The 14,160-nt window shown below is 34.1% G+C and overlaps 1 protein-coding gene across 1 annotated transcript in view; it reads left to right on the top strand.

The window, feature by feature from the left end:
• Positions 1–6,272: 6,272 nt before the first annotated feature.
• The window catches only part of LOC131515417 (protein eyes shut homolog), a 779,912-nt gene continuing 772,024 nt past the window's right edge, over positions 6,273–14,160 (top strand). Inside the window, exons 1-2 of the mRNA XM_058736156.1 lie at positions 6,273–6,288; positions 6,619–6,743. Coding sequence (XP_058592139.1) covers positions 6,273–6,288; positions 6,619–6,743 — 141 coding nt within the window. The remainder of the gene's footprint in view (positions 6,289–6,618; positions 6,744–14,160) is intronic.

Genomic DNA, 14,160 nt, shown 5'->3' with positions numbered 1-14,160 from the left:
TCATCCTCTCCACATGAGATCATCGTGCAGGTTATAACCTGAACAGCATTCAGGACAATCCTAATCACAGAGCTCCTCCTCTGCCCGCTTAGTGAATTCAATGGCTAGTGAACTCATTTCCATGGAAGTATTAATACAAGTATTCAGATTATTTTATTAAGTAAAACATGCTTACTTTTGTTTTAGCCTCAATATTCACATTTATAGTGTTATATAAAAATGTTTAACACCCAGTAAGTGAAACCACAGTTATCCCATTAAAAGCAAATTGAAACTGAGAGAACAATCTCTGTATTGCAAATGTGAATGCCTCACCCAGAGTTGTTCTCAGCCCCTGGGGCAGTCACTTTGCCCAGACACTTTTTATGCTCAGGAGGGATGTAATAGTGTTTATATAGGTGATGATATAAACTGTGGATACACATTTTGCTCTTAAAATAGCATTATTCATTTTGAAACAGAAATGCTGCATTGTCCTTGGAGCAACGAAACGCAGAAACAAAAACAAATAGTTTCTTCCATGAATACTCCCAATTAATAACTCAGGGATATGGCTTTTGTATTCAGAACAGAAGAGATACATAATGATCCTTTTTTTAATCAAGACCCATGAAAAAGTGAAATATCATTAATATGAAATAAAGAAAGTATACTATTGTATTGTCATGAAGATTTAGATGTAAAAATCAATTCTACATATTCTAGAATTAGACTAAGAAAAAAATGATTTTAATTTGTCATTCAATTACTGAATAATACATTGACTAGTAAGACAGAATTATTTTAGGTTTAGGTTTTAATTTAATTTTATTTTATTTCCCCAGATTAGCACTTGGTGCTGAGAGGGAAAAGGAAATGAAAGTAAAAATATAAATCTTTCAAATAGTGACTTTTATTTTCATCAATAAACTCTAACTATTATAACTGCTATGTTACAGCAGAGAATGGTAGTATTAAAACAGGTCAGTGTTTCTAGTTGTATATGTACTTCAAAACTTGTAATCAACGTAAAATTAGTCTAATTTGTTCTTATTTTTATTACAATCTGACATCTAAATTCTCTTTTTGATTTTATATCCTCATTATGTGATATGATTTATTCTGGAAGCACTTACGTAATTTCTACTGAATATGAAAGTAATAGATTAGTGCTGAGTTTAACACCATAATGATTTGATTACTTTTCTGGATTGCTAATGAAAACTATTTTCTGAATATCTGGTTACTTTATTACATATGGACATCAAACTACAGAGGATTCAAGGAATGTTTTCCTCTTCTCTGCTTCTAAACCTTTTTTTTTTAATCTTACCCACCAAATTTTCATTTGTCTGTTTTATATTCCCTTAATTGGTTCTCATTTCTTATCATCACCTTGCCCACACCACTACAAGGACATCATCTTATTTATTTACTTTGTTATATTTTTACAAAACAAAACAAAACTAGTGAAAAAGCATTATTTACATACATAAGCTCCTCCCAAATGCCACAATCCCAAGTGTACTCAAGCAAGGTGCTGAGCAAAGAACTTCTGGAATCTGGGTAGAATAAAGTTCAAATCCCAGCTTTGTGACCTGGTAAAACCCTCTGATTCTCAATTTCATGATAAAATTGGGGAGGGGGGGGAGGAAATCACCTAAAACATTGTAAAGCACTAAACATAGAATTATAGTTAAGATATATTATTTTTGTATGAGACAGCCTGAGCCCATTAGCCCATGTAAATTTTACTTTTCAAAGTATCCGTTTCTTCATTCACAAAATTGGAAAATAAACTCATCCATAGAGTTTGTTCAGCATGGCACCAGAAGCAAATAATAGTAGCCAACATTTCTTTAAAAAAAAATTACTATGTACTGTGTTTAGAATTTGCACAGATCATTTCACTCAAATCTCACCATAAGTTTATGAAGTAGGTACATGGCTATTTCCTTTTGCAAGATCTTGTAACTTGCCTCAGCTTTCACAGCAAGTAGCCAGTTCTGGGGCCTGTGAATATACCACATCCACCAAAAATTTAAAAATACAAGCTAATTTTATTCACTATTTATTACATTGCTAGTTTCCATCTCTCTTCATTACCTTTTTTTTTTTCCTAATGCATATTATGAAGCTGAAAGAATTTTGACTTCAAAGACTGGCTCCCTGGAAGAAGATCTGAATCTAATCCAATTTTATATATATATATATACACACACACACACACATATATACATACACACACACACACACACACATATATATATATATACATACATATGTATGTATACATGTGTATATATACATATATATACATATGTGTATATATATGTATATATATAACTGCATATAACTATGTATGTTAAATATATATTCATTATATATACATATAAAAGAAACATCTTTTCTAGCAACAAGATAAAAGGCTATAAATTATTTTCCACTGACCTTTAGTAACCAAAGCACATATATTTGAGATAATAGACTCAAATTATGATTAATATTTGTGTTAAAACATTTTGTTATATACATTTGAGATATACAACTTTAAAATTCAACATCTGGAGCACTGGGTGTTGTATGGAAACCAATTTGGCAATAAATTTCATATATTGGAAAAAAATAAAAATAAATAAAAAATAAATAAAATAAAATAAAATTCAACATCTGTATACACTACAAAATGATCACCACCTCACCACCTCAAGTTTCATTACCATCCATCACCATACAGTTGACCCTCTTTATCCATTCTGCCCACCCCCAACTTCCTTCGTCTCTTTACCAGTAGTCTTTTCTCTATATCTATGAGTTTTTATTTTATTTTGCTTACTTGTTGTTTTGTTTTTAATTCCGTGTGAGTGGAAATCATACAGTATTTGTCTTTCTCCATTTGACTTATTTTACTTAGCTTATAGGTCTGTTACCAAACCCAAGTTTGGCTATCCCTCCCTTGAAAGGCCATTACTCAAGAGACAAGTTTTTGATTGGAAAGGAATTTGAGCTTTATTCAGGAGGCCAGCAACCTAGGGAGAAGGCAGACTCTTGTCTCCAGAGGTTTCCACCTGGCCCAAGGGTTTTTAAAGGAATTTAGGGAACTTAATTAGCAAAGGGAGTACAGTGGCCTACAATATTTCTTGATTTCATATGGACTCAATGATGCCAGCTACATTTTCTCAGTTCTCCAGAGTTGAGCAAGGGGGGTTTCTGTTTGTGTTTTGTGATGTGTAACAGTACTCTGTTCTTTCTGTGAAGGTCAGCAAGGTCTTCGGATACACAAAGGGAGTTAAGTAAAATCATCTATGTGACCTAGAAAGAAAAACAATTTGCTAAACAATAGGTAAGCTAATCAGACAGCCAAGGTTGCTTCAAACAGACTTGCTGGCTTCTGTGGCCTGGAAAATTTCTGGTTCTTCACTCCTTAAGTCCAGTGATCTGCAAATCAAAGAAAATAAATTAATTCTGTTATACATCAAGGGACTTAGGTCAGCAAGTAAGGAATATATTCACTTGCAGCAAGTTAACTCATAAGACTGTTTGAAGTGCTGTTACAGGTTCATCCATGTTGTCACAAATGGAAAGATTTTGTTGTTTTTTATGGCCAAGTTGTATTTATTCCATTGTATAAGTATGCCACATATTCTTTAACCATTCATCTATTTTAATGGTTATAATTGGCACTCAGCATCCGTTACTGTCTATTGTGGTTTCTGTACTGCAGAGACAAGAAAACGAAAAACTGTAGTATCTAGACTTCCACTGAAGCTGATGTGAATAGAAATTGCATTCCATCAATAATAAATATACGTGAAATGTAGATGATCTAGTGGAGATCATTTCTAGATGTCTTAGCAATTTCATATGGTGGATGAGATCATTGACACGTGAGATTTTCTGAGTCTCTGACTTTGTATTAAAATACAGAACCATCTGGAATGGCAGTGGGACTCTATAATGTAGTGTTCAATCACTAGCTTCAGGGTAGGAAGGGGCAGCCAGGGAGATAGTGCTGGCTGCTTCCTGGTAATCCAGCTTCCTTTATTTAGTACAATGAGTTCTTAAACTGAGTAATTCCAATGTTGGCTTTTATGTTTCTCAATTTCCTGATTATGGTTGAGGTAGTATCTCCCAGAGAGTCGTATCTGTGGTTCTTAGAGTTACTCCTACAGCTCTTCCTTCTAATAATTTTGGAAGCATCTTATTCTTGGTTATTAAGACTCTTTTTGCTTGAATACCTAGAGTGGTTTCTGTTTCCTGTGCTAAATCTTGACTAGCTTATATTGTATCCTAGTTTGTCGTTTTTGAGCAACACATCCATAATGTTCCCCACAGCTTAACTGCACTTTAGACAGGCCCCAAGACTCCATGCCCCTGACCTCCCTTTCTTCAGAGCATTTGCTTTAGAAAACTAGTAATTGTAACTTTTTTCTCTGCCCCTGAAACGTAAACTTTCTTTCAGCCTCTTGCCAATTTTACAACCCAGAAATGTCTTTCTCAAGTACCAGGGAGTCATCCTTTTGAAATGTAATTACAGAAAAGGATAGGGCCTCTCCCTCCCCAACTAGGATCTGCGGAAAGCTAGGAGCCCACTGTTAATAAGTGACAAGTACCAAACACAGATATACAAAGCACTTTGACCAACCACTCCCCCAGCCCAGTATCCTCCAGTATTTTCCCATTAGCTCACTACAGCATTTGAAAATCCTCCCACCTACCTTTGGTTCAGTGCAGTTAAATTCCATCTCTTTCCCCTGTTTCAATAATCTCTTTCTTTCTTATTGAAATACTCTTGAATAAAGTCTTCCTTGTCTTTTTAACTGGTATGATGATTTTCTTTTCTTTCACAGTTCTCATCTTATGGTTTAAAGTTTTGTAATGTCCTTCATAATATTAGAAGCAAGAGGAAAAATACATCATCATTTTTAATTGTTTAAACTATATTGTGAACTGTTTTATTCAATCAAAAGAATATATAATTAAGGAATATTTATTTTATAAAACAATATAATAAACATTTGTGTACCTTCCATTGGCTTCAAGGAATAGAATATTAGCAGTAATTCCAGCCTCATCTATATTACTCACTGAATACATTAATATCCCCCTACCCTAGAGTGACTTTTCTGAGCTTTATATTCAACGTTCCCTACTGTTCTTCTTTAGAGCTTTATTATATATATGTATATCGCTAAGCAATGTTATTAAGTTTGTATGTATTTGACTTTTACAAGAATAGTTAATCAATGTAAGTATTTTTATGGAATATGATTTTATGTTCAACAATATGTTGGATATTCAACCTTGTGAGAGACTGGTCATAGTGGCTTTTTATAAGCCCTGCAAAAATGTTTTTTTTTTTCTGTATCACCTTTTATAGCCTCCATAGTAGAGTTGCCTACAGAATCAACTCAAGCATATGAAAGAGCATTATGAAGTGAAGTGAAAAGAGTCTTGGATGTGGATTTGGTAAATTTAGTCTTTTGGCACCTCATTCTAAGTTTGATCTGGACTCTGCCAAATCTTTTAAACTCGTGTTGTATTTTTCTTCTTACAATGCTGTTTTGCATTAAATCACTTCTAAGCACCTCAGAATACTTATGTAATTGTTCTCTTATAATTTATCAAAGAGGAACAGTGAGACTATATTGCTAAGCAGGAACAAGAATAAGAATGCATTTCCCGATAGCCAGGGTCAGATTAAATGCTGTTGAATAATACATAGAAAAATAAGGCTTGAATATTGCAATTACAGTATGCATTATAGTATACATAGGCAGTATACAATTATAGTATAGATAGGCAGCTAGTAACAGCTGCCTCTAAAGACTTATTGTCCCTATGTAGAATGGTATTTTCAAGTTAAAATGTTCCTAACATATTAAGGATCATTGTAAATAGATCCCTTATAGGAAAGAATCAATGATTTTTAAAAGTGTTCTTAATGTATAACTAGTAAACTATAGTTTTAATATTATCTTGTGGATAGCTTAGCAATGTTGGTTGATAGGTTGGTGATAAAATAATGGCAAAAGCCAAAGAAAAAGGGCAAACACACAATGTTTTAATTTGGAATATTACAATGTTTAAGCATTCTTACAGCTGATAATGAGCTGAACATAGACATATTATTTAAATTCTGTAGAAGTACAGCATAAGAAATACTTACTGTAAAATGCTACAAGTATTACAAGAAAACATTTTATATCCAGGAATATGGAATAATTGCTTTCCTTTGAGTTTAAGATTCATATTAAATGGAAGTATGAAATCTGTTTATTCCATTACCTTCTATGTATTTATTCCAAGGTAAAATAAAGATATTTGGATAGGTGACGTAGAACGGCACCATAGGTACAAGCCAAAACTTTATTTTACATATGCTTTGCTTCCATTTTTATATAACTGTGTAATTTTAGGGGAAATTATTTATATTCTCTAAGTTTAATATTCTCATCTACTAAATAGAGATAATAATAATACTACCTGATAGAATGATTATGAAGATAAACTGTGATAATTTATATAAAACATCAAGTATAATTATAAAAAATAGTAAGAGTATTGTTAACTATACATAAGCTATTTATTATATTATTATTAAAAATTGAATATATGTTTTGTGATTGTGTTTAACAGGGTGGTCAGGACATCACTGTGATAATGGACTTGAGGAGTGCATTTCCAAATTATGTATGCATGGAATACGCATAGAAAATGAACCTGACTTTGGCTCAGAATGTTTATGCATATCTGGATTTGTGGTAAAGACTATTGGTGGTTTTGTTGTGATACTTTTTTCATTGCTTCTGAAATATGGTGAATAATAGAAAATTCTTTGGTGAGAAATTAGGTTGGAAAAGTTAACATTAGTGTTTCTTTCTCTGACTATACATGCTGCTTCTCAGCATTCCCTTTTCCTTTCTTGTCCATTCATCACAACCACCCTCAGCCTTTCCTTTCAGGAGAAAAGCATTCTGATAAATTGATTCACACTAAGGTGCAAGTCACTTAATGTATTGTCCTTTAATGTTTTAATGCATTTGGAAGGAGGATGCCAGTAAAGAAATTACTTAATATTGTCAGAGTCTTGGCAGAACCTCTATTTTGCCCAAGGACATAGCACTGCTTCCAGAGTTGGGCTTAGAGTATTGTATGTCCAAGGAGAATGAATCTGCTTTCTTTGCAAGTCTGGACTGGCCCGAACTCCATTACCACTGGAATAGACTTACCTTGGTAGCAATGTCTCTATTAAAAAATAGCTTCTGACCACAATCCTTTATTAAAACTGACCACAGCACATGAATATAGTAAGGGAACAGCAATTGGCAAGACTATGATGTCAGGAATTTTAAATATATATTTATGAATGTCATTAAAAGATAGACCAGTCTAAGATGAGATTAAGGCTCCATAATTAGAGAGGACACACAGTTAGATGACCCAGTGCAAGATTAAGGAATCAGAATTAAAAGGAAGATGAGACCTGCCCAGTGCCTAAGAAAGATGCACAAGTATGGGTAGAACCAGACTCCTTAGAGCTGGAAGATGAGAAAGGAAGAGTCAGAAGTAGGAGTCTCCAGAAGTAGTCAAGGAATTGAATAGAAAATGGTCAGTAACTGTCATCAAAACAAAATAATTTGAGAAAGCCTGTGCTTCAGTCAGATACTCTTCCCTTTTGAGGGTATTCCTAAGGTTCATCTGGCTGAGAGGGATATGTATAAGCTAAACCAGAACTGCCACCTTCCTGAATTTTTAGAGTCCTCCTACCCTGGTTCTGCTCTGGGCAAGGGTGTTTTTCTTAGTGATCACAGAAGGACGATCTTTGGGGAAGAATTTTAGGCACTCTGATACGTGAGTGTGGAAAGTATATGGTGACAAGAAGTTAATTTTATGATGCCTCAGATTATACCAATGTTGGCTTCCTCAAAGAGATAGTGGAAAGAAAAAAATCTGAAATAAATCCTTTATTTTTTAACTAAATTCTCCTGCCAATACAGACTGGTATATAGAAAATAAATCGTCATTTCATAAATGTTTTTATTGAACACAAAGAATTTACTACCAAGTACCCTGAAAATTTCTTTCAATAGTTAATACCCTGGGATATAACTTTTCACATTGGAATATGAATCAGTTAATACTTGTATATTAGTATACTTATATATTAGTATATATTGAAAATATAAAAATCTTGAAAAATATGTGGTTTTATAAAACCACAAGTCTACTAAGTAGAAGGAAGTGTCATCTATATTTTAGTAAGGCATTTAATAAGTTAATTTGAAATTAATATACTTACTCTCTCAAATACTTTAAAGCTAAAACAGACTAAAAAAAAACCTTACTATTATAAGAGAGAGTGGGTAAAAAGCTGTAAGGGAGATTCAACTTTGTTAATGCATTAGTCATGTTCTAAAATGAGTAGATAAAGACAGAGGAAATTTGATTTATTGAAAAATAATTTAATATTTAAATGTTATACATATCAATGGTCTAACAGTACAGACATTTAAAATTAGATATACTTAAAAGTATATACTTGAAAATAGAACATAAATTATCAATAGGAATAAAACACAAAATATTTTGAAGAACTATAAGAAAATCAAAGAAAATGTTTAAAGTCTTTGTTGAATGACAGAAATTTTACTGCCAAGTTAGAATCCTAAATATTGAAATAAGAGAATGACAAAACTATTTTGGAAACAGGTATGACAAATGTATAAGATCATTGAAAAATTGCCTTAAATTTATTTTCTCCCTTTTACAACTAATCCTGAGAGTAAATGGGATATGAAAAAAAAATAAGAATCATAATCCTGATGTCAAACTTCTTTAATTTCTTATATTCTTTAAAAGAATGTTGGGGCGCCTGGGTGGCGCAGTCGGTTAAGCGTCCGACTTCAGCCAGGTCACGATCTCGCGGTCCGTGAGTTCGAGCCCCGCGTCAGGCTCTGGGCTGATGGCTCGGAGCCTGGAGCCTGTTTCCGATTCTGTGTCTCCCTCTCTCTCTGCCCCTCCCCCGTTCATGCTCTGTCTCTCTCTGTCCCAAAAATAAATAAAAAAACGTTGAAAAAAAAAATTAAAAAAAAAAAATAAAAAAAAAAAAAAATAAAAGAATGTCATTCACAGAAAGGTATAAAATTTGAGAGAATCTTAAGAAACAAAGCAGTTCAATGGATTAGAAGACAAGTAAATTTATTTGTATTAGGATTAGGATTAAGTGTGCATGTAGAGTTTGGTGAACATGAAAACAGTGGACATAGGGAATAATTGACAATTCACAGAGGGGATAGGGCATGGCATTCTAGCAGCAGAATAGGCAGAAAGAGACTAAATATTACACCAGTTAACATGTTCTAGTAAAATATTTGCTTATTTCTCTGTCCACTCTGATAGGCTGTGAACTCAAGCTGGTATAATTTTAGTATCCTTAACAGCACAGAATATAACATATATTTTTTATTTTGGTTGTCATTGAAATTGAAATTGTTTTATCAAAGTCCTAGCATGTTAATCATAGTTGTTTTAAATTTCTAGTCTGATAATTGCAAAATCTCTCCCATACCTGAGTCTGATGTTGGTGCTTCTTCTGTCTCTTCAAATTGTACTTTTCATCTTGTAATATGCCTCATAATTTTATATTTATAGCCAGACATGGTGTCCTGGGTCTAAGTAAATGAGATAAATAGATCTTTAGTGTAAGACTTTATTTTCATTTGGCTAGGAGTCAGGCCATGTTTGCTGTTTGCTGTTTGCTGTAGCTATTAGGTGTCAGAGGCTAAAGTTTTCTGCTGATTATCACCTTGTTTTTATCTTCCCCGTAATCACTGGGTTTTCTTAGGACTTCTTAAATAGACATGAGATGTGTAGCTCTTTTAGTTCTACCCCTTGTTATTACAAGAGACCTCTATTGATGTAGTTAACATGTGGAGGGAGGAGAAGCTTTCAAGAGTTCTATGATTACGTCTGACTTCTAGTGAGACTGTGCCTCACCCCTGGGCTGTGACGTTCACATGTGCTTCTCAGTCCTCCTCTCCCTTAGACGCAACAAGAAAACTTCAGGAGGCTAGAACTGGGTATTTCCTTTCTCCCAGATTGATTAGGCTCTGGTAAAATAGTTTTCCTTCAGCTCAGGCCTTGCTAAGAAGAACATAATATTCTGGCAGAATTTCAAAATGGTTATTCTCTCCCTCTGTTGGAAGCACAAAGGGATTTTTCTCCTATCTTCACTGTGAGGACGTGGAGGTAAAACTTAGGAAAGTTATGGAGGATCCCCTAAGACTGGACACCTCTGGAGTTTTGAACTCTCAAGATTGTCCAGCATTTTGAGAATGACAGTGTGCTCTTGTGCTCTGCTACTCACTCCAGCAGTGGTTTCTGCTCCTGAGTGTCTGTTTTGGTGAGTTATGATTCTCTGTATCTACCTGACTGCCCCACTAATTTGGCAGAGAGCAGTTTTCATTTAAGTTTTTTTTTTTTTTTTTAATTTTTTTTTTCAACGTTTTTTTTTTTTTTTTGGGACAGAGAGAGACAGAGCATGAACGGGGGAGGGGCAGAGAGAGAGGGAGACACAGAATCGGAAACAGGCTCCAGGCTCCGAGCCATCAGCCCAGAGCCTGACGCGGGGCTCGAACTCACGGACCGCGAGACCGTGACCTGGCTGAAGTCGGACGCTTAACCGACTGCGCCACCCAGGCGCCCCTGGCAGAGAGCAGTTTTGCTGGTGACTTCAATTCTCTGATGGGTCTAAGGAGAGTTCTTGATTTTTAGTTTGTTCAGCTTTTTATGTTTATGAAGAAGGGAAGGATGACTTGCAAGCTTCTCGCAAGCTAGACCAGAAACCAAAAGTTTTATTGCTGTTTTAAGGGACATATTTAATAAGGAAATTAGGTGAATTTTCCTCCATTCATGAAATTCAGTGTGTCTTTTAAAAAACTGATTTCCAGGGGCGCCTGGGTGGCACAGTCGGTTAAGCGTCCGACTTCAGCCAGGTCACGATCTCGCGGTCTGTGAGTTCGAAGCCCCGCGTCAGGCTCTGGGCCGATGGCTCGGAGCCTGGAGCCTGTTTCCCATTCTGTGTCTCCCTCTCTCTCTGCCCCTCCCCCGTTCATGCTCTGTCTCTCTCTGTCCCAAAAATAAATAAAAAATGTTGAAAAAAATTTAAAAAAAATAAAAAACTGATTTCCTTTTTCTAATTATGTTTCCCAGGTATCTCACCTCAAATGATTGTTCCATTTTCCAGAGTTGCTAGACATTTTTATGGAAAAGATGCCAATTTATCTGGCATCCAATTCCCCACCAAATTGTAGAAACTAAAAAATTATAAATCATCTTGCACAAATAAGTATACCAGTTGATACCACATGTAATCTGCGTTAAAGTGCATTAAAATATATCAGATTAATGGGGATATCTGAGCACTGAATTTCTGAATATGACTTGATACAGCAGACCTTATTACAAACTACTAAGCCTTTTATTAAAATAATTTATAGCAATTCTCTTTACATTAAGTCTGTTTATGTTACCTTCTCTCTGATGTCCTTATTCAAATAGATCTTCAGAAAAATGCCACATTCTATATTCTTTCTATTTAGGCTATTCTATTTAAAAACTCTCACTAATTACATTGCCATATAAAAATGTTAACTCAACTGCATGTTTATGTGATTAGAGAAAATTAATATTACTGCAATTATTATTTGATAATGAAGAGTAATTTGAGAATTAAATAGCCCCTACTGGATAGGGGGACAGTAATCTCTTTTTTTCTGTATTTCTAAGAATTAAATTTTAGTAGATAATATGAAAGACCTGAACTCTCGGGTTTTTTATAATGTTTAGGGCTGTGACAGTCTCTGACAAACTGATAATTAGTGTGGATTATTCTTTTTAGCAGAACTGATTGTAAAAGTGAATCAAAACATAAAGTGCTGATATTATTCTAAAATTCAAATGCTCTGCAAAAGAATGTAAATGACAGAACACAACTTATTGAATATCCTAAGCTTGCTAAGAAAATTCAAGACAAGTGATCTTCCTCCTTTTATTTGATCAGCATTGCTCATTTTTTCCTCAGTAAGTGAATTTCACCAGGCAATATTGATCCATACCATACATTAACCAATGACTGTCAATGGGTCATACTTATTGCATTTTGCAAATGATGGTCAACAAAAGTGTTAATTGCATTCTTTAAATTAAAACGAATCTTTATGTAGTATAGAAGCTGTATTTCTTTTCAACAAAATGGAGGAGAGGGGAGGAAAATCTGTTTTCTGAATAAGGAAAAAATGCTCTGAGTTCTACAGCAGTCCAGTCTATTTGCAATTTCTTATTTTTAAATGTCATCTTATAAATAGACCTGAAAGCAAGACACAGGATAGCAAGATAGACTGTTTGATTTTACGTTTGTCTAGAGTTCTGTTGTTTATTTTTCATGATATAAAGTCATTGATGTTGTTAATGAATATTTACAAGTATTTATTGTGTTCAAGATCCCATTATTCGCCTATTAAATAATTAAAATATGTGTGTCTCCATATAGGAAGTAAGGAAGCAGAAGTATAGTTCTTAAACTCATAATTTTTTTTTAAAGAGATGTTTTATTGCTTTTGATATTTATTCATATTTGAGCTCAAGTTATTTATACATTTGATCAGTCAAAACACATCTAAAAAAACCAGCATATCCTTTGGACACTCACCATAGCAAAGTACTTGGAAAGCATATACCGTATATAGGAACACACACTGTTCTTAACATTCAAATTATGGAAAAGAAGACAGGTCCGTATGCAAACACTTGAATACACAAACAAAGAAACAAACAAGAACATTTGTTTTAAAAGAAATTTGATGCTTTGCCTTAACGTATTCTGCGCATATATTGTGTGCAGAGCACTACACTAGATCCTCAAAATAATGTAAAAATTCATTAGTTTCAACATCATACCAAAGAGAGTTTTCATCTGAGTGAAGGAGACAAATGTGTAGGGTATAATACAGCATTCAGCAATGGGTTCAAAATGCAGGAAACTGTATGCTGAAGGAAATGAAGACATTAACTAGGATACTGTTTATGTAGTACTAATATTAAAAATAATAAGGCAAGGGGTGTCTGGGTGCCTCAGTTGGTTAAGCGTCCAACTCGTGGTTTCAGCTCAAGTCATGATCTCACAGTTTGTGGGTTTGAACCCTGCATCAGGCTCTGTACTGACAGCATAGAGCCTACTTAGGATTCTCTGTCTCCTCCTCTCTGTCTGCCCCACTCCTTCTTGTGCATGTGCTCTTCAAATATATAAACAAACAAACAAACAAACTTTAAAAAAGTAATAAGGCAATTGGCAAACCCTGAGTAAAATAGTGATTAGAAGAGCTTTCTCGAGGGACGAAGATTATGGCTTCCTCTCAAGGGTTAGAAAGGTATCCCCAAAAGTATTAAGTCTTCATCAGTACCTCATACTGAAAAGCCTACCTTCAGGGATTGATCAGTACTGCTAATGAGAAGTCTAAATATATAATAGCCAGTTTAAAAAATCTGCTTCTCAAGACTAGTTTCACCATGAACAGAGATGTGTGTTCTCAGCATATTCAGCAATACAGTAACTTAGTGTTTTACAACCCAAAGTATATAAAAGTTTTGGAGAAGGGGGGAAGGTGCAAATTTGAATGAAAACATGTATTTTAATAATGCAAAGAGGACATTCTCTGTAGTAAATAAATATATTTATTATGGGAAATGCAGTTTAATATTTTTAGAAATAGAATATTAAAAATAACTTGTCTTACAATTTATATAACAGACATATAGCACAGCCATTATGCACAATCTAAATCTCTCAGACTAGTTATTATTATTGGTAAAAGAAGTATAGTCGAATTATGACTACACTTTAGAGCTATTTAGATAATATGGGTAATGGTTGTCCACCTCTTTATATGTCTGTGTCATATTTAAACATGGTAGTGGAGTAATGTTTGTATTTTGGTAGAAACAGAATACTCTTGGTATCATATATTGCCACAGAGAATAGGTTTAATGTTTTAGACCTAGGTTAGATGGAAAATTCTTTGAGACTCAGTTTCAAAATTTATAGCATGAGGCTGCAAAACCATACCTAAGATAACATTGTGAGTCCATTGGAGAGTTGGGAGTAGAATTTTAAATGCTCAC

This window comes from Neofelis nebulosa, chromosome 6 (genome assembly GCF_028018385.1).
Source record: "Neofelis nebulosa isolate mNeoNeb1 chromosome 6, mNeoNeb1.pri, whole genome shotgun sequence".
Lineage (NCBI taxonomy): Eukaryota > Metazoa > Chordata > Mammalia > Carnivora > Felidae > Neofelis > Neofelis nebulosa.
The sequence above is the reverse complement of the archived record's forward strand: the minus strand, read 5'-3'. Positions and strand labels throughout refer to the sequence as shown.